At 38.5% G+C, this 21,144-nt stretch overlaps 1 protein-coding gene across 9 annotated transcripts in view; it reads right to left on the reverse strand.

Moving 5' to 3' along the window:
• ptprub (protein tyrosine phosphatase receptor type Ub) overlaps positions 1–21,144 on the reverse strand; it is a 187,318-nt gene that overhangs the window by 85,917 nt on the left and 80,257 nt on the right. For all 9 annotated transcript variants that reach the window (XM_057339351.1, XM_057339348.1, XM_057339343.1 and 6 more), the window contains exons 3-4: positions 12,177–12,448; positions 1,616–1,691 (exon numbers count right to left, since the gene is read on the reverse strand). In XM_057339351.1, the coding sequence (XP_057195334.1) occupies positions 1,616–1,691; positions 12,177–12,448 (348 nt within the window). The remainder of the gene's footprint in view (positions 1–1,615; positions 1,692–12,176; positions 12,449–21,144) is intronic.

The raw sequence follows: 21,144 nt of genomic DNA on the forward strand, positions 1-21,144 counted from the left end.
GCAGGTCACGCGTCACTGATGTTTCCCGCTGCTGTCACGGATGCGCAAAGTTCAGGTCGTCATTGACAAGTTTACATGCACACAACGTAAGCGCATTACTACGATTCACTGTTTGCTCTCACTTTCTACGTCCGTCTCTGTCTCGCCCTCATACACGTTGCGCAACTTCCAAATCATACTCAACCGCGGTTAAGCGCGAATGGATGGGCTCGACACATGTGCAGAATATGTCATACTGTGGACTCTGCTCCGGCTGTTAACATTTGTCACAGGAATGTGCTGTACGCACGCAGACGCGGATGGGCAGGGGAATCACGATGTCGGCTCAATACCGTGATGTCTGCAGCCATCGGCGATGGACGATGTCATCGTCAACATAAAATAGAACAAAATGTCCACAAAATAAAATTAAACAAAATGTCCTAAAAATAAAATAAAACAAAATGTCCACAAAATAAAATAAAACAAAATGTCCACAAAATAAAATAAAACAAAATGTCCACAAAATAAAACAAAATAAAATAAAACAAAATGTCCACAAAATAAAATTAAACAAAATGTCCACAAAGAAAATAAAACAAAATGTTCACAAAATAAAATTAAACAAAATGTCCACAAAATAAAATAAAACAAAATGTCCACAAAATAAAATAGAATAAAATGTCCACAAAATAAAATAAAACAAAATGTCCTAAAAATAAAATAAAACAAAATGTCGTAAAAATAAAATAAAACAAAATGTCCACAAAATAAAATTAAACAAAATGTCCACAAAATAAAATTAAACAAAATGTCCACAAAATAAAATAAAAAAATGTCCACAAAATAAAATAAAACAAAATGTCCACAAAATAAAATAGAACAGAATAAAATGTCCACAAAATAAAGTAAAACAAAATGTCCACAAAACAAAGCAAAGAAAAGCAAAGCAAAATAAAAATATTTAGAGACAAGGGTGGGACGACAGCCAATGCAGATATCTCCATATAAAAGAGTATCATGTATTAAACAGTAATAGTAAAATTAAATGTCCATAAAATAAAATAAAACAAAATGTATACAAAATAAATAAAACAAAATGTCCAGAAAACAAAACAAAATAAAAAGACAAAACACAAAATAAAACAAAATGTCCAGAAAACAAAACAAAATAAAAAGACAAAACACACAAAAAATTTCAAAAAAACACTTTTTCCTCTATTTCAAAAATATCAAAAATCATTTAGTTTATAGGTTTTGTTGATAAAAATTAGCAAATGAGACGTGTGCTAATTTTTAAAAAATGCAATTATTTTATTACAAATATTTACAAACAACACTGTTAGCCAGTTCATTAGTTCATTCTTTCATAAGTATAAAAGCCCTGTTTTATTCATGTTCCCTGTGTTTTTGTGAGGTAAACCTTCTCTTTCAGAAAAAACAATTAAGCAATGCTAATTTTACCTTCACTCACAATAATGGCTGAAACAAACCATATTCCGTTGAATGTTTTAGCTCCAGCATATTGACAACATTACATCTATGAAAAGGCTAACGTGAACCTTGGATTTGCACAGTCCTTTGCATTTTCAAGCAGCACTCCCACACAATGCAATGACAACTGCACGCTACTCACAGCAGGGGTAGTTCAACAGGAGAATGTCATCGACAGCAATGTAACCTCGACGGTCCACAGTTGCCTCTAGCAATATCTGAAAAATACAAAAAGAGAAAAAACATGACCACGACCTTCAAAATAATAGTCGCATTTTGTCTGGAAATACATTTTTGGAGTTTTGGTTAGTGATGCCTTGGGTTATTTATTCACATTTTTTAAATGTTTATTCTCAAGTGGTAAATTGAACAACATCATAAAAGTTTGGAGCTATGCTCAGAATTTCAAAGGTTCAGTTCAGCTCAGCCAGGAATGAAAATTCTGGCATCAATTATTTTCCGTTATATAATGAAAATGCATAGGGATCCAAATTTAGCTTATAAATTAAATTCATGTCTGCTCCACACACAGATGGAATACTTTTAAGGGCTCGGCATAGTCCAGGCGAATTGCGCTTTCGTTCTGCGTTTGGGGCGAAGCTCGAAAATGTTGAGAGATGGTACAGTGTTTTCAAACAATCCAACACCCCTTTGTTTCTGGAGGCGGGGTTTACATGACGTATGCAAATAGCCTCTGCGCACGTGGCCACACAAACAACAAAGATGTCTGCAATGACGAACGAGCGTTATCGCAAGCGCATAGCTGTGTGTTTGTTTTTTCTAAAGGAAAGAGACAAGCAAAAGCGGAAACGCAGATGGTAAATAAAATGACGCGTTATTTCCCACAGACCAGGCGGAGCTACATAACACACCCACCTATTACGTAATGGCCATGGACCAATGGTGGCCAACTACCCGCCAACACGAACTTTCCCGGAGAGTGAAAGGAACTAGTGAAACGAATTGTCGTTTGGACCAGATTTTGTTCGAAATCAGGTCACAGACGGTCGTTGTTCGATTTCGAATGTAGTATGCCGAGCCCTTTATTGTGCTTTTTATTATTTTGACGGTGCAGACCCTCGTTCATGTTCAATACATGAACAACTGAATGCAGTTTTTGAAATATATCTCTTTTTAGCTTGCATACAAAAGTCATAGAGGTTTAAAACAACACAAGGGAAAGGACATACAAGAAGAAAATGATGACAAAAAACAAAGATACATCATCATAAGCAATTAAAAGATTGAAGAAGGACCATCATCCATCTTTTTGCATCTGCCTCCATCTTTTCTTTGAACGTGTTTTCTGCATCGAAAGTTTTGACAGTCAATGAAAACATGAAAGAGACCCAAAGAGAGAAATAAAATAAAAAGGGAAGAGAAAATGGATGTCGACTTCAGTAAGGGCCCTTGGGGCCTGAAGGAAATAATGGCTTCATCAGGCAGCGTGAGTGCACTGTGACACATGGCTCTCATTTGGCATGCTGCACACACAAACACACACACACGCTACCGACTCATATTATGTGAGAGTAAGGGCCACGAGTCCCCGGGGACCAGAGAGAAGCTCCACACTTGCCAAAGGCGGTGCACAAAGGACGGTCGGCCCAGTGTAATGAAATCAAATCAATATTGCGCGTACGACAGACACGATGAGATGTTGTCACGCGTTGTGGAGAGGGTGGAGGCCATGCTCCTTTTTCCGAGCATTAGTCTGGGTGGCTGCCCGCGCCTAAAATCTCAATTATTCTTTGGAAAATCCCATTTTCAAAACGAAACAATTTTGTTTACTGTCTAGTAACGAAGCGATGACTGGCCTGCGTTTTTCTTCTTTTACGGGAATACATCTGTGACTGCGACAATGAATCTTACGGTCGGCCATCAACAGGAAACGGAACGGAGGTTAATGTTGATTGTTGTGGTTTTAATGGAGGGTTATTGCTCAATTCGCTGTCAAACGTTTACATCTGGTAAAACAGCACAGCTGTTGCCGCAGGATTCATTTCTAAAGCAATAAAACGAGAAAAATGACCAGAAACTACTGCCATTGCATTTGTATGAGTTGCAGCAGTCTCCGCTTTAAAATGCCGCCAACACGTACAGACGGTATTTCTCAGAACCTCCACGGGACGCTTGCTTCTTTCCAGGTGTAATTTCACCGTCACCCAGTCGGCTGGACCTTCCAGACTCCCACAGTCTCTTATTTCATCACGGTACAGAGCAAGATTTCATCCTCCTGACCCTGCCTTAACCTCCGTCTGCGGTGAAACACCTGAAGATGGATGTGATGTTTCAGATTGTGATCTAAAAAACACAATGTGCTTGCCGGAAGAGAGGAGAATGTGACTCCACACAGAAGGATACACACAGCCAGCACTGGCTCAGACTCTCTAACCCAACTTTAATCTCCTGTTGGGAAGGACTGCCACGAAACCACAATAAACTGACACCAGATCTGCAGGATGATAATGCAAGGTTTTGGTAAGGGAGATTACTAAAAAATGTGTTTTCAACTTTCCGCACACTGTGTAGAGGGTCGCATGTCTTCAACCTTCTAAAATAAAAGAGAGAATCACGTTTTAAAAAAGGAGCTCTAACCCTATTACATTCCTCCAGCTATATCTCATTTATTCAAATCAAAGGCTCCTTCCCTGCTGGAGAATACGTGTGGAACAAATGGCTCCGGATTTACGATGGGTATAAAAATAAAAGGAAAGGAGCCATTTAAACTGTCTTGGGATTCGGGTTTCAGGGTATGATAATTTAGGACAGAGTTTAATCCTTTGTTTTCCTACTAGGGGTGTAACGGTACGCGTATTCGTACCGGACCGTCACGAGCTGTCACGGGAAAAATTCCAAATGAAGTCATCATTCCTATGCACTACTCCCTTCGAAGGGCAGAGCCCTTGGAGTTTAGACTTTGGAGTGAACAGGGCATTTGCGTGCCATTATGTAAACGTTTGGAATGCACTTGGCAAAGGAAGCGACGTCATTTCCTCATTATCTTCAGCTGGCATGTTCCCAGGACAACGCAGCGTGGTGTCCGTCAGCAGATGTCACTGTTTTAATGGCATAAATTAAGCATAAAACTGTTTGCAAATAAACAATACATTTTATAATTTAAAAAGTTGTATATACAGTATATATAAGCGTTTATATAATATATAGCATTTAAAAAAACTTTTTAAAATATAAAATGTATGTTTATTTGCAAACAATGCAGTTTTATGCTTAAGTTATGCCATTGAAACAGCGACATCTGCTGACGGACACAATGCTTCGGTGTCACGGGAACACGCTTTATGCTTTTAAACATCTATAAAGATTTCCAGTGAAAAGGTTTAGAACAATTACTTAATCCTATTTTTTGACATTTTAGAAAAATAGTACGCTCATCAAAATTTTGAACTATGAGAATGATGTTGGAACTAAAAAAATCTAAACAAAAAAATAAAACTTCTAAAATGTGCATATTTTGTCTAAAACTTGCAGACGTGCTCTGTGCACCTGTCACGCATCTACAATTAAAATAAACTTTCATGCGCAAAAGACACGAAATGTAAACAGCCCCTAAATGATTCGTATACGGCATGTTATTCGGGTTTGACCCTGATATGCTTTTTAAAGGGGTCATATGGCGCGAATAACATGTCTTTCTGTGTGTTATATGTTGCCTAATCATGTATTAGACACATAAAATTGCAAAAATTAAAGTGTCGGAACAAAAGATGCATTCTATCTAAAAGTGAATGCTCACCTAGACCTGCCTGAAACGCCTCGTGTAGCCACACCCCCACAAATCTACATCAGTTGGTGGTATGATTTGACTAAGACCGCCCAAATGTATACGCAAGTAAGGTGGGCGTACCTGTCAGTGCAATTGAAGAGGAACCTGATGTTCCAAATATGGTAAGAGGCGTTACTTTCCATCACACGCTTGCAGTATTCGACCAATCACTACGCACTGGTTAACTGGCCAATCGTAGCACACCTCGCTTTTCAAAGTGATGAGCTTTGTAATAAATCTGCGCCTTTCAGAGAGGCGGGGCAAAGAGAAGATACAAACATGCACGGTATGTGGAAAATACAGCGTTTTTGAACCTTAAATCGTGTATACACATTGCATCACATCTAAAACAAACCATAATATTCGATTTAGCCGTGTCATATGACCCCTTTAAACAATAATAAAGGAATTCATTCTGTGCTCTGATTGGCTACTCAAAGTAATCCATTGTTATTAGAAAAAAATAGTTTGAATAAAAAAAATAGATTTGCACAATTATATTTTTGTCTACAAAATTAACATCAGACATCTAAGCATGCACCTTCAGATCAAAACCTTATTAAGATACTGACAAACATTTAAGTGTTCTAAAACATTTGACCTGTAGGGTACAATAAATCTGTGTCCAATGTGTTGTTTAACAAAAAATTGCATCAATACTGAAAATAATTTAGATAAAGGTCAACGTTTAAATGGTTAGAATGGCTCAGTTAACCCCTGCTGGTCAATTCTATCAACAGCGACTCAGAAATAACTATTTCGATATTATTTTAGATGATATTATTTTGTTAATATAATAATTATTGCAAGAAACAAAATTTCTTTAAACTTTATGTAGCAAATGTTTTACCATTGTTTAGATTAGAATAGTGACAGGGTCTTCACGGCTCAAAATCTTCTTCCACTGAGTTTACTATGAATGTTAAGGGAGAGCTTCACCAGGTATTACAAACTTCCTTGATTTTGACAACCAAAGCCTTTTCAGACGACAGATTAAAAAACGACAATAATGAAAATCAGAAGCACCACCTCAAATGTCTTCTATCCTGACTGCACACGCCATGAATTCCTTCTCTAGCAAAGCATTTTATTCATCTGCGCTGTTATTAATGAATCCGACCTATGATGTCTTCTTATGCCTCACATTTCTGTATTCACCCATCATCAATTTCTATTATTTACACTCTCGTGCCTTTTCTCAAGAATGTGTCAAGTTCAATTACTCTTTCGTAGCTTCAGCTGTGTTGCTCAATGTGGCGGAGAGAAAAATACACGGACGCAGATTTGTTGATGTGATGTGAATTTAATTGGTGGGTCGATAGAAAGGGAGAACGAGAAAGAGGGAGACGTACCAACGGGCTGAAGCTAGATTCTTTTTTGGCAGTCCTGGCAGGCCCGATAACATCTTTAATATTTGATAACAAGTTCCCACTATCTCTTACACCTTCGCCAATAACAGCAGGAATATATGAGCGAGCATGGCAGACGGTAGAGGTTTCAACTCAAATATTAAACTCAAAGCCTTCTATTTTTCTCTCTTTCTTCGATGTTCCTTCCTTTCCTGCATTGATGTTCAGCTGACGGGAAGAAATATGGTATCTCGTGTCACATAAACGCAGAGAAGAGCATCGAGTTTTATTACATGGACAGAAAAACACAATAATCAATAAAGTTGTAACTAGAACTTCAAAACATTAACGGTATTTAAACCAACTTTTAGGGCCAGATTTACAAAACAGGGCGAAATAGCGCGACAGCGCAATTTAAAAAAAGAGCCGATGGGAGTGGAAACTTCTGCGGGTGATTTACTAACAAGGCGCACATTAAAAAACACAGGCGCAATATCTCATTCCCATAATGACCAACGCAATCTACTAAACGTTGCGCAAATTAGCGCAGGGTAGTAATGCAGATAATCCACGGGTCAGGAGGACCAATTGATAAAAATGAACATTGTGATTAATTGCGGGTGGGTCGCGGGCGGATAAGATAAATGATCAATGATGAAAATATCAACACTATCTGAAATGCAAGTAAGGGATAATGTACAAGCAGCCGGTTGTTATCGCAGAAATAAGCCACGGCAGTGTGATCAGGACCCGACGCGAAGCACTTATTTGGCGATAACAGCCGGCTGCTTGTACATTATCCCGCTTATTACACAGCTACTTGCCGCATGAGAAAAAAACAGGACATGAAATGTGAATTTGAAATATTTTATTAGCTCATTTTTACCGAATGCAGACCTTCCGCGAGGAAAAGCCGTTTAGTTTGGGTTTTAAAGTAAGAAACGACGTTCAAACGTCACGAACAGGCAAATTGGTTTAATCATTTGTAAATATAATATCATATACGTTAGTAAAAGACATATTTATAATTCATTTTTGTGAAATATTAAACTGCCCCTCTCAAAATGATTGGCAGCATCCGGGTTACAGGGTGTTATTAGTTTTGAACGGTTGTTATTTGAAAAGAACAACCCTTGGAATGTCGCGACTGGCCAATCAGAATCAAGCATTCAAATGAGCCGTGTAATAAATGCGTTTAAAACTCTCGTCAAACTGTGTGAACTTGTGAGGGGAATGACATCATGCTGTCCTCTTTTCAGGTTAAATAAAGCGCAATGGCTGTTTATCTGTTTTTAACCATACCTGTCAACATTTGGGTTACAGAGACCCTTGCGTCCATTCGCGGTCGCCTTCCTGGGGAGTCCCCGTCTGTTTGCTGTCTTCTAGAAGAGGTTTTCTCATTAATCTAAAATCTATTTAAAATAACGGAATGCAAACTGCCACAGATCCCCATCTCTCCATGCGAGCAGCTCAGATGGAGAGGGTGATTTATTTTAAAAAGCAAAATCGGGTGACGTTAGAGCTCATCCGCGCATCACTAGTGCAGGGTTTAAGACGAGCTTTTTTGGGCGTTAAACAAAGCTGCAAATACCAGTACAATGACAAGCGCAAACCTTAGTAAATCGCCTTGTGAGCTTCATTAAAATACTCTTCTCCCATAAAGTTTGCGTCTGAAGAGGAAACTCCTACAAATGCATATGCAATAAGGTCATACATACATCTGTGTCCACGCCCTTTCAGCGCTTATTTTCACTGCGTGTCTTTAGTAAATACCGACACTGACAGCAGTTTTTTTACGCCAAAGACACGTTTGCGCTGCCGCAAACTGTTAGTAAATCTGGCCCTTAGTATCTAAATCCAAAGAGACGTACAGTGCATTCAAGCTACATTCCCTGGAAATCGAACCTATGACTTTGGCATTGCTGGAAACATGCTCTACTAGTTAAGCACACCGCCGCGGCGTACCGTCAGCAAGATGACTAGACCCTACAAAAAAAAAACACTCCTCAATTTACCATGTACAAAAGCCACAGAATCCTAAAGTTACTGTGTTTACATTTTGTCTACATCAAGTGTTTTTTAAACAGAGCACTTCATTATGAAGAATTCAATTTAGGCAATGAGGAAACAATGTGGATAAAAATAATGAGCCTTTCGGCTTGTTTGTCAGAAATCTATTAAGAGCTCAATCCACTTATCATGGTTATGTGGAAAGAAAACGTTATTTTGTACGAAAGCCTTTAATTATGCGGCAAAAGCAGGAGCCCAACAAACGGGCTATTAGCTCCGTCTAAACACCAATCCAACCTGGGTGGTCTTGAATGAAGTGGGAGGATTTTACTTTATAAATGTAATCAGTTTAATGATATTAGCTCAGGGAAAGCATGGTTTTGCCAGTTTGCTGTCTGCCATTCACTTCACGCTGTAAAAGCAAAGCTCTTATGCCCTCAAAAGAAGTGGAGCTCTTTAACTAAAACTATCATCCGGAGAGATGACGGTCAGCCAGGATACCAATACAAAACACTGGATATTGTTGTAAGTCAGATGCTTTAATGCTAAAAGCCTCTTGTGGGCATCAACAGCATAAGCTGGAAGGTAAGAAACGGTATGCATTCATTTGTATGAATTTACGATTGTGTACGATGTTGATTATGCTTGCGTTTCTGCAGTTGTCGGGCGAGTTTAAGGTTGAATGAGTCTTATTACTAGCTCAAGACGTGTTAGAGGTCTTAAAGGTTGGAAGGTCAGTTGCATCTCAGGAGGGAGGAAGCCACACAGGAACAAAAAGACTGGCAGGACTGAGATGAGTCAAAGAGCAAAGGTCATTTTCCTGGAACTGGTAAATTCAGCCTTATGGCATATTCTGAGTTTGTGGAATTGTCTTTGAGTTCCAGGAAAAGACCCTTTACCTTTTTCATTTCTATCAGACCAGAAAAAACGCCCACCAGTGAGATAGACAAACTATCAACACACATGCAGGAAACTAGGTACAGTACACCCAAAAATGATATGTTTTCCATTTGACTGTCCTTTAATGAGCTTAATAGCATCTGGTTATTATGAATAATGTTGGTTTATGACAAGAATTAGAAATCAATTGATCAAAAAAGTACATTTTATGTTCAGCCAATAATATAATAAAATAATAATAATATTTAAACAATGACATCCTCATTCTGTAAAGAAGAATTTGTTTCAGAACACAGTACGCCACTCCCTTGAAAAACTGAATTTAACACAGACTGTATTTACCCGCAATGTGCCATTACAAAGACAAGAAAGATCACAAGGCGCTTCAGTAAACATAAACAGACCATCAAATTAAGATCAATTACTAAGGCGGCCAAAATGTTGCCGCAGGAGATCATTTGGTCTCAAAATGTGACAATTGTTAGAACGGAGCTTTAATGATCCCTCTTTCTGGCTCAGCGTTAGCACATTAGCCTACACGTTGTACCCACCAGGACTGCGACACAGCTCAAGTGTCATCATTGACCAGCGTGCCATATTCCAGGACCAAAGCACGATTTACCACGCTGAATCCCGCTGTGAGAAAACTGTGCCATCATCTCAAACTATTACGGCGGTCGTTCAGCGCCAAAATACTCATGCAAGAAGTCTGCGGTGCCATTATAATGATTGAAGCCTGTAAATGACTGCACTGGTATTAGAATAACAACATTTTGCTTTGTTTTGTTTTCAGAGAGAAACAACAGGGATGTTCATAAAAGTAACAAGTCAACATAAAACAACATTCATAACCAATTTAACTACCATGATGTGAGTAAAACAGGATATTTAATATCAGTTTACATTTGTAATGGGAATAACGTGCATTGCTTAATCGTGCTGCACAATATCAATAACCTTTATTTAGAAAGTAAATCGGGTCAGTAGTGACTTCACGTTGACTGTATTATTCACAACTTGTATAAAAAAGTTGGAATGAATTGTCATGTGACCTCCACCTTCACGTCTGATTGGCTGACAGGAGGACTGTTATTTACACACGAAGGCCAGGTCTTTTCAGCCGCATGTGAAAGTTAATTAGGTTGGCGAGATTGACAATTCTCGATAAAGCGAACACTACTCAACTAAATTGCTTTCTGACAGATGCGCAGAGTTTGCAGAAAGGAGAAATTGAATTTATGGATGAAGTCCCCCGTGTTTGCCCGCTTGCACCTCTAAAGCGGCGGCCCAAACCCAAACCGCCCGCCGACAGCGATCGACCGACGTAAGGGGGTGTGAACGAGCTGTCATAGACGGACATTTCGTAAGCGTTGATTTGGTAGATTGCGTCTCGTATGTGGTGCCACTGCGGGGAAATTTGGTTACTAGATAAGGAGGACCGCGTCAACCCTATTGACTTGGTTCATATTGTGGGTACGTCCAAGCCCTATAGCGCTAACCTACATTCAGATAGAGATCAATGCTAATTAAAGAGAGCAAGAGGCATGACTAATACATTTGAAATAATATTTAAACAATAACATCCTGTATCACAAAGAAATGTGATACTTTTTCTCCCTTTCCAGGTATGTTTATAAATGCCTAAATATAAATTTGTAAATGATAAGAAAGAAAGAAAGAAAGAAAGAAAGAAAGAAAGAAAGAAAGAAAGAAAGAAAGAAAGAAAGAAAGAAAGAAAGAAAGAATCAGATGTGTATGACTTCATAAAGTAGAACATTTTTTTATTAAAAATCAACATGGTGAAGCTCAAAAAAGTGCATACATCGATCATTAAAGGAATCTAAATGGACTATAGACGGCTTCATCGGACACACACGCCTGGCCCGAAGTTAACTTCCTGTCTGTGTTTGGTTATAATATAACAATTATATTTTACTGTATATTCATTGTATTAAATTAAATTAAAACTACTCAGCAGTTATTGATACTTTGCAGAGGTCTAATGGAAGTTTAGGCTACATAACTCGCATATTTCTCCTGAATTAAAATGATATATTTTTGAGAGAAAACAAATAATATTTTGAGCTTAATTAGCAATACATTGCACTGTATATCTATAGCGACATACTTTAAATATCAACAGGCTAAGTTCAAATATGGCGGCAGGTCAACAACGTTGATTCTCATTGGTTCCTGTATATCTCGTAACCCGTTGTGATTTGCATGTTTCATCACAAGACAAAGAAGAACCAACCGGATTCAACATTATCAATGCGCCGCCATATCATTTGGATTACTGTATGTGTGTGCTTTCAAGAGTTTCATCATATTTACCCCCATATAAGAAGATAGCATGAAGGCATTTTAATATAAAATTGTTTGTATTCAACTTAAGAATAAGTTGTATACATCTGGTATGGCATCCGGATGAGTACATTATGAGGGGATATTTGGGTGAACATTTGAACAAATAGTACATTTAAACTAAATTAGTAAAGACTATTATTACCAGTCCAAAAACCATGGAATGATCATGGCTCATTTCCATGACATCAGGTATAAAACATATAAGATCATTAAATGTTTTTGTATGTGGAGCATTACTTGATAAATCAATCGATGAATCTCCCTGAATATGAGGTGACTCGTAATGTTACCTGGTACTCATTTGGCCAGAATGTGCTGACCGCCAGTTCCACTTGGTGCCATTGTCGTCCACGCGAGCCAGAGACGTTCCATACGGGGATGCCAAGCGGCCCACCGTTGACCCGCACATAAACGCGCAGCGCCCCGGGGCTGTGGCCGTCTCTGCTGTACAGAAAGTAGCTGAACTGAACGCAGTGCGTGTCATTTTCACTTAATGTCTGCAGCAGAAGCTGAGCCCTCTGCCCCGCTGCATGCTGGGAGGAGTTGACCATCATGTAGGAGCCTGCAGGAGAAAGCCAACACGGCAGAGAAAACAGAATCAGTTAAAAGAAGGACAGAGTATTTTCTCAAACAGTTGTCATCCTCGTGTAGGTAAAAACCTTTGTGGAAGGCTTTGGTGCACGTCTCCATAAACAGACAAGCACGCACACTAAGCTCAGAGAGAATAACAGAGAAAAAATCCAGCGAAACCAAGCTTCTCTACGGAGCATATCTGTGTATTACAGGCTCCTCTGAAACTTCTGTGTAGTTTTCCTGTTCCTACTTTTCAAAAGCTCTTGTTTGTCTATTTGTCTCTTTCTGTATCTCCCCCCTTGGTGAATTCACAAAAGATGACAATTTTGGCATTACTCTCTCAATGCAGAGCGGAGCGAGGAGAGAGAAAACACAGCACAAAATACCGAAAAAGCCTTTTATGCTCTTTTTTTTGCCTTGAGGCGTTCCGTCTCCGGAGTGTGACGATTGTGAAAATTCTTTGTATGATGTTGGTATAGAAACAGGCACAAATATTAAATACAGGCAGAAGAAAGACCGGGGCTAGTTGTCACATTTGATACTCCAGTGGGCATTTCCAAGGATGGGTTTCGTTTCTCAAAGTCAATTTCTGTGTAGGCATGCACCATACGGCTATTGAAAAAACAGCTATTGAACATGACTGCAGTTATTGCCTGCCCATGTAAAAGATACAGTTCACATTCTAAACACATGTTGACCTTTTCTGACAATATACCCAAAAATGTTACTTTAAATAAACACGCTAAGCGTGTGCACGGCCTCAGAACGTACAATCTTTTGTGACAACTAGCCCCAATCTTTTTACCCACACGCGCACGAGAGTCTGCTTGCTTGTTATTAATCATCCAGACATGCTGATAAGACACAGAGGACGGTGGGGTTAGAGGCTTCATCTGCGACATGAATAACATAAATATACACTCATGAGAATGGATCTTTAACTTTGATTATTTGACTTGAGACAGGACAACCCAAACGCCCTTCATACTTTGGTTAAGTGACCAAACCCGGTGTTGCTGAAGCACAAGCTCAATATCAGTATCAAGAATTTTGTTTAAAATTTATAGGAATGTTAAAAGGAAAGTATAAATCTCTTTGTTCTGATGAACAAAGATATTTGGAAGAATGCTTGTAACCAAACAGTTCTCGGCCACCGTTGACTACCATAGTAGGAAAAATGGCTTTATCAATTTATTTGTTCTGTTGAACGTAAATGAAGATATTTTGAAGAATGTATGAAAGCAAACAGATCTGGGGGCGCTTTTGACTACCATTGCAATGTTATGGCGGTCAATAGTGGCCAAGAACTGTTTGTTCAGATGTATTCTTTCAAATATCTTTCTCTGTGTTCATCGGAACAAAGAACTTCTTAACAGTCAGAAATGAATGATCACAATGCTATTTAACATTTCTGATGCATGCTACACCACATAGCATGTCAATCAAAAATATTACACTTCAGCTGCCCACCTACATCCCAACCCAGCCCCCCACCACTCTCCTCCAAGGTCTCTGCTTATTTATTTGAAAAATACCAGACAAGACCAGACGGTCCTGGTTGCCTTGGTGTCAAAAGAGTTTTTCTACAGGCTGACAGAGCTCAGATTATCATAGAGATGGACAGAAAAACCTTCATTAAAAGTGCAAAGCTATTTTGTCGGGCTGAAGGTTAACAGCTATGAATTATAAAGCAAAGAGAATGGCCCGACAGTCAAGCTGAGATTCAGTCACATCTGATACAAACAAACCTGTGTGAATCCGGTGGGCGGAAGCTTGCGTTGTGGAGTCTTTACAGTCTTTCATTTACGGTCTTCTGTATTATAACAGCTAATGAAACATATATGAACAAATGGAAGTGTGAAAATCCCTGCTCTCTCAAGGCATTGTGGTTAGTTAGATTTCTGAAAGCTTCCTCGTACTGAGCACATCATACAGAGAGAAAGAAAGGGAAATGGTGGAAGACGGCTCTATCTACATAGAAACACGCATCATATTCCATAAAAGATCTGTCACCGCAAGAATGATATTGAAGTTCATATGGTACTGTATTCTCTTAAACTGGCCATATTCCAAAAAGCTTAACTCCATTTTGTTTCCTGTCTCCCAAAGAAAAAAAAACCAAGGATGAGAAGATCAGTCATCATATCAGTGTAAGATTTAAAGACAGATGTATGCATTGTTTGAGACGGGCAGAACCAGAAACAGATCTGTTCACTCCCTATTCAGACATTTCGTATAACCACCACATCCAAAAGAGTAAAAAAACACACATTCTGACATTTGACAGCACACACCAGGACTCTCTCAAAGAGACACTGATTGAATTCCCAGCGGAGAGTCTAAGGTTCATCATATCATATTGAATCTGAACCCAAACAAGAGCGCTGACCACATATCTCAGTCTGAGGGCCTGAAACCATCCGAGTACGGCGACAACCCCTGTGTTCCTGTTTCTCTCACAGGTGCGACCAGGGCACAGAGCTCTATATATTGGCGCTGACATTCTGTTTTTCACCATCTTCGTCTCCCGTTTCAGAATGTAATATCCCAGAGCCGGTCTGAAATCTCAGAAAGCCAGGGCAGCCTCTATACACCTGGAGGACTACGGTGTTCATTATACTCAATTTCATTTCCTTAACACCACGAGATTGAAAAGAAATGCTGTATGACTTACACTTTATATAGCTTTCAGGTACCAAAGAAAGTTCTTTTGATTCGACTTTCAGTTTGTAAAAATCGCGTTTATAGAAATTAACCTGCTGGTTCTCAGAGGAATTCATATGTATTTTACGACGTGGCTAATTTAAATGCATGAATACAAATGAATGAATTTGTACGACGTGAATCATGCAGAAAAGGATAAATAGCATAAAAACGCAATAATAAAGGCCCATTAGCTCCAAAGCTTAAAATAAAACTTAAAGGGGTCATATGGCGCGAACACGTGTTTTTCTGTGTCTTTGGTGTGTTATAAGTTGCCCAATCACTACGCACTGGTTAACTGGCCAATCATAGCACAGCTCGCTTTTCAGAGCCATGAGCTTTGTAAAAAATCAGCCCGTTTCAGAGAGGCGGGGCAAAGAGGAGATACAAACATGCACGGTATGTGGAAAATACAGCATTTTTGAAGCTTACATTGTGTATATGCATTGCATTACATCTAAAACAAACCATAATATTTGTTTTAGCCGTGTCATATCACCCCTTTAAAAATGAGATTCAAATGAGTTTCACGTGAAATTCGTAAAAATACAGTATATTGCCGTTACATGTTGATGAATAAATTCGATATGATGGGAGCTCTGGGTACACAGTAGCAATGCATTTCAATTCCACCCGTGTGACAGAATAAACATTGATTTTTCTCTAAAGAAACTCTGCAATGACAGAACGAAGACGGGTTTTTACAAACCTCCCGTGATCGTGTGTTTATTCGACACTTAGTTCATTACAGTTGTCAAGGTCTTTCCACTAAACCTTGCGAGCTGCATCCTGTTTACTGTCAAACGCAGGTACTTTCACGAAGGTGTCACCTGTGAAAATGAAAATATGAGTGCAAACTAATTCTAGCTGAGAGATTATTTGACGGAAAATAATTTGAGGGATGTTCAATGTAGCCTTCTATCTCTCTCGAAAAAGGTTAACTGTATAACAAAGCAACTCTCAAAAGAAAGCAGACAATAAAACAACTCTTGTAGTGCCATTTCCATGATTCACAGTAATTTGTGTCATTCATAAAACAATCCAAATGTTTTGTAGTGAAATTTCAGAGATGATGTATCATGCGTCCAAGTTTGTTAAAGACAATATACATTAATTTGTGCATTAGTGGTCATACATCAAGGCAAGACACTATGTTTTTTTTTTTCTGCGTAATATTCTAATAGCTGTCTGTCAGTATAATATCCAAGAGAGCTTTGTGTTGTCTAAAAATATATGTTTGTCCTCTTTATTATTATTGACGTCAATGTCTCACCTACTGAAATATCTAATTTCCTGTATATGCGAATTGCATTAACATTAAATCAACAAGTGATAAAACATCAACATCAAGAAAATATACTTGTTTACGATATAAAATATAATTAAGGCTACAAAAAGTTCTCATGTACCAAATACCAGACAAGGTTGTTTTTGTGTACTTTCAAGGCATAATGTTAAAGGGAAACTAGGACGAGAACCTGCCGCTCAACCGCTCAATAAGGTCAGACGTCCCTCTTGCCTTTTTGATATTTACACTGAGAGTCGTCTCCTGTTAACCTTTGACTATTCACCCTATCGCAGACACACTGTTACTCACCGCCGCAGACATTCTGTTCACATAACCTGAAATATCAAGCATAAGGTGACCTTTGGTGAATAATGCCTCTAAGGCTGGTGAAATCTGATAAAGTCCCGCCCATTCACTGCTAACCCTCCCAAGGGCGCAGGAACATACATAACGAGATTTGAAGCGATCGCCGGCTCACAGAGATGCTATCGCGGAGGAGAGAGAGATAGAGATAGAGATAAAGATAAAGAGAGAGAGGGGAGGTAGAGAGTTAAGAAATGACCAAGGACAGAACTGATGCGTATAAGCGAGGAGCTGAGAGATGCAATCACAAAAAAGTTATAATGAACTTGAAAGTTAAAGGTCCAGTGTGTGATATTTAGAAGGATCTATTGACAGAAATGCAATACATGCAAAATATATATTACTACTGTATGTCTTCTAAATGGACAAACTGCTCTAGAGAGCGATTTTTGTAAATATGTTATCGCCTATCGGCAAAGAAGCGAAAACGTGACGACATCTTTGTCCTGTGTCAGCCACCGAAATGCTTCGAAAGGGAGGAGTGAGCCATTGGTTGCAATTCGCAACCTCGCCGCTAGATGTCGCTAAAATCTCCACATTGCTCCTATAATCTTTGAAACAGTCAAATGAATTTAAAAGTGAAAAGCAGGACTGTTTATGGTTTACATTAAGTAAGAATAGAAAAACCATACTAGGCATTTCTCAGAACTTTTAAGAGCTTTTTCCCACCGTTTGACCCCATTAACAGGGCTTTGTTCACCCCTGACACCAAGAGGCTTCAAAGGTGTGTTTGAGAATTAAAAAGAGGGGTGAGTGGGGTGCTGTGCTGAATGCAGTGGAATCAATGGATTCTCTTCCCACTTCAATTTTAGAAGCGGATTTCATTACATCGCCTCCTTTCTGTCCTTCCAGCCCTGATGCTCATTTGTTCTCATCTTTCTCAACCTTTCATATGAGGTCAGATTTCAAGCAGTCTCCAATGGCTTTCTTTTTCACGTGCACAGATAAAAGTGGGAATGCAGGGTCAAGTTATGCTGTCATGTCTCAATTTGTCTCACAGGACCTATAATGCCACAATATGAGCGTCAAGCAGGAAAGCCAATTAATGAAAGCATTTCTTCTGACTCGGTCATGCATTAGAGTGCAACCACAAAAGCAGACGATACTACTTTTGTATTTCATAATGTGACAAAAAGCATTGGTTTAAGAGCTTAAATTTGACAGCACAAGAGATCAGACACATAACATCTTGTGGGAAAAACAATACAGGGCTACGTTGGCACAAGCGGTTGCATCATGCAGCGTTTGTATTGGCAGTAATAAAAAAAGGTGATGTTTTTAAAACATTTTATTTTTCCTTTTCTGTGTTGAAATATATAATATCACATTATAAACAACATCGAAGTCATTCTGTGATTCTACAGAGATCTGTTGCTTTCTTTCTTTCACATCACAGTTTAATTTCTCTACTGTACCCTATAAAAACAGAAACTAAAATAAGATTTTTATAAATCGCATCCTTCTAACATCATTCATATTCAATCCACAATATAAGACTTCCTACAAAAACTCAATGATGACAACATCTTGTGTCATTTCCATGCTAAAAGTGACAACTGTCTTTCCCCCTAGACACAATTACTGTGCAAGAATGCGCGCTGAAATGAACACATACAAATGAATATTTAATCCCAAATTAATATTTCAAAACCTGTTGTGTAATGACATTCCTTCATCACTTCAAACAGGTTTTCAAACATGTTCAAGACATTACAATACAAAAATCTTCAAATAAACATGTTTATATATCCAATAATTCCAATCAAAATAAACGAATGCTATAACATCATCAAATAAAAAAGGTGTTTCCATCTTTGTTGCAACAGTTTTTGAAGGGCCTTTATCTGTTCTGAAATGACAGTACCCCTGTGTAGAAGTCATTGATGAGATTGGGTGATGAACGTTTGGCTCAAAGGTGTTCAGATCTGGGCTTTATTGTCATGCTGGGATAGAAAAGGGATCCTGCCCAAAGTGTTGCCAAAAAATTAGAAGCACACAATTCTCTAGAATATCATTATATGCTGTAGCAACAAGACTTCGGCTCACGGAAATGAAAACTCATTAGAAGGGGGCGTCCCAATCCTTTTGTCCATAGTGTATAGAGCATTGTCAAAATTAGGAAAAATATTGAGATTAATTGTGATAAATAGCCCAGCCATAACGTATAGTGGTGACTATTACAACAGTTACACTCTGTGATCTTTTTAACACAACGTTTTTTAAATGATAAATTGTTCAACAGATATGATCAATATAATATTTATATTATAATATGCAAATGAGCAAATCAACTTGTTTAAAGTAGTATCCAAGCAATTTATATACACAGTAAACCGTTTTGACATCTTGAGCATCAACATCTATTTGCCATCACAATGCAAGTAACCCAAGTAATTTGTTCCATCATAAACTTCATTAAATAATGCGTCTCTATCATCAAATTAAATGTCTCATTAGTTCAACGGGGAAACATTTAATTGGAATTCATTAATAGGCTATGTTTTTGTATCGAAATGCAATTACCACAGGTCCTTTTAATGTACTGGTACGCGGAGCATGACAGTTTGAGAAAGCTATTTCTTGGAATGACCCCAATTGATGGAATATACAATTCATTAATCACTGCCAATAAAAGTCCAGGTGGTTTAAGACAATATTTTTCATGCACAATTTGTAACGAACGTGTTTTCACAACAAAATCCAAAGTCCTTGCTCTCATGGACGTTTGTACATTTGCGATCTACTGCTACATTTAAAACAAACAGTGTATGTGTTTATACATATGTTTCGCATTAAAACTGTCTGAAGTGTGTAAAAGCATGTGAAATACTCAAAAAAGACCCAAGAGCCGCGATTAACAGCGTGAAACCGCCTCAGCGGCAAAAATCCATTTTCTATCTCTACCATGAAAGTCAGTGTAGCATCTCATGACAAGTGTCCTATTCCTGCGTGTGACAAGTGGGACTTAATCTGTACTCACAATTCCTCACCATTTGATTCGTGTCTTTCCCTTATCCCCTCGGATCACATGATGCCTACACATCCATCAATACAGCTTGTCTAGTAATAAATATGTTTTTGGTCACCTTGTTTTGTTTATCTTACATCAATCCTGCAGTTGGTCACTAGGGGTGGAAGATAAGCCTAAAAATACAAGTAATTTTATTTCACAGTAACAATATATATATATAAATGTAGCTATTCTACTTTATCACATGGCATTTTTTTTGGAATGTTTGATTTTGATTGGCCAATTGCAGCATTCTGTGATCAAAAAATGTTTCATATAATCACACGCAAAAATGTATAATCAATATTTCATGGCAACTGATTTCCTACATAGTTATTCTAGTTTCATATCTTGTGTAGCACTCGGTTGTGTCTACTTAAATAATAAAGCAATTTTAGCTCCAATTAATATTTCATGTCCGCTTATTTATTTATTTATTTATTTGATAAACGGCAGTATAGTAAGTGTGATCATGTCCAGTCTGTCAGCAATTACTGTAAAAACAAACTACTTGGTTGGGAAAAACATCAAACAAATGTAGTTTCGCATCGCTATTTGTCTAAGTCTTGTTATATAACCAGGCAAATATCTTAATAAAACACGTTTGCCTGCGTTTTCCCATATTAATCTGTCAGCGGAGGCATATTAAAAATAAATTTCCTGCTTGAGAACTTAGTAATGAAAGAAAGAACACTCGACTTGAAAAGTATCGCCTCGGAGGGAGCTAACTGATAGCTGTGTATTCCCAATTCAGCCCCTCGGTTCCTCTCGGCGCAAACAAAACCTCCTAAACCAAACAAGGCGCAGCTTCGCAGGTCGAGCCACTGGCAGAGATCCAGCTGTTTAAACCGGGAATGAGAGGGCCGGGCCGCAATTACCTCAGTCTCTCCGGGGACAAAACACATACAGGCTTCAGGTGATCCAAAGAAAGTGAAAGAAAGAGAAAGACAAGTTCATATTATCTCGTGCCTTGGGAGAGAAGCTAAACAGCGAAAGGAAAGCAAAAGAGAGCGGGCAAAACAAAATAACAACTTCGATAAGGAATCAATGACAGTGGAAACGGAGCTCAGCCGAGTTTCCTAGTGGCCTCTGGAGCGGGGGGAGATAAGCCCGTATCAGGGGTCCCTGTATCTGTCGCCAGAGACGTTGGGGAAAACCTACTCCGTACCTTTCGAAAATGACTGCAAAAGGGACTGCTGCATAGTCTGCACGGTGTTTTTCTTTGTATGTATCAGCTACTGTATTCAATTACGAGAAAACCTCATTTATCAAATTCTCATCTGATGGATCCAGCAGAGAGCTGAGAGGAACATAATGCCAA

This window comes from Triplophysa rosa, linkage group LG8, assembly GCF_024868665.1.
Source record: "Triplophysa rosa linkage group LG8, Trosa_1v2, whole genome shotgun sequence".
In the NCBI taxonomy this organism is placed as follows: Eukaryota; Metazoa; Chordata; class Actinopteri; order Cypriniformes; family Nemacheilidae; genus Triplophysa; species Triplophysa rosa.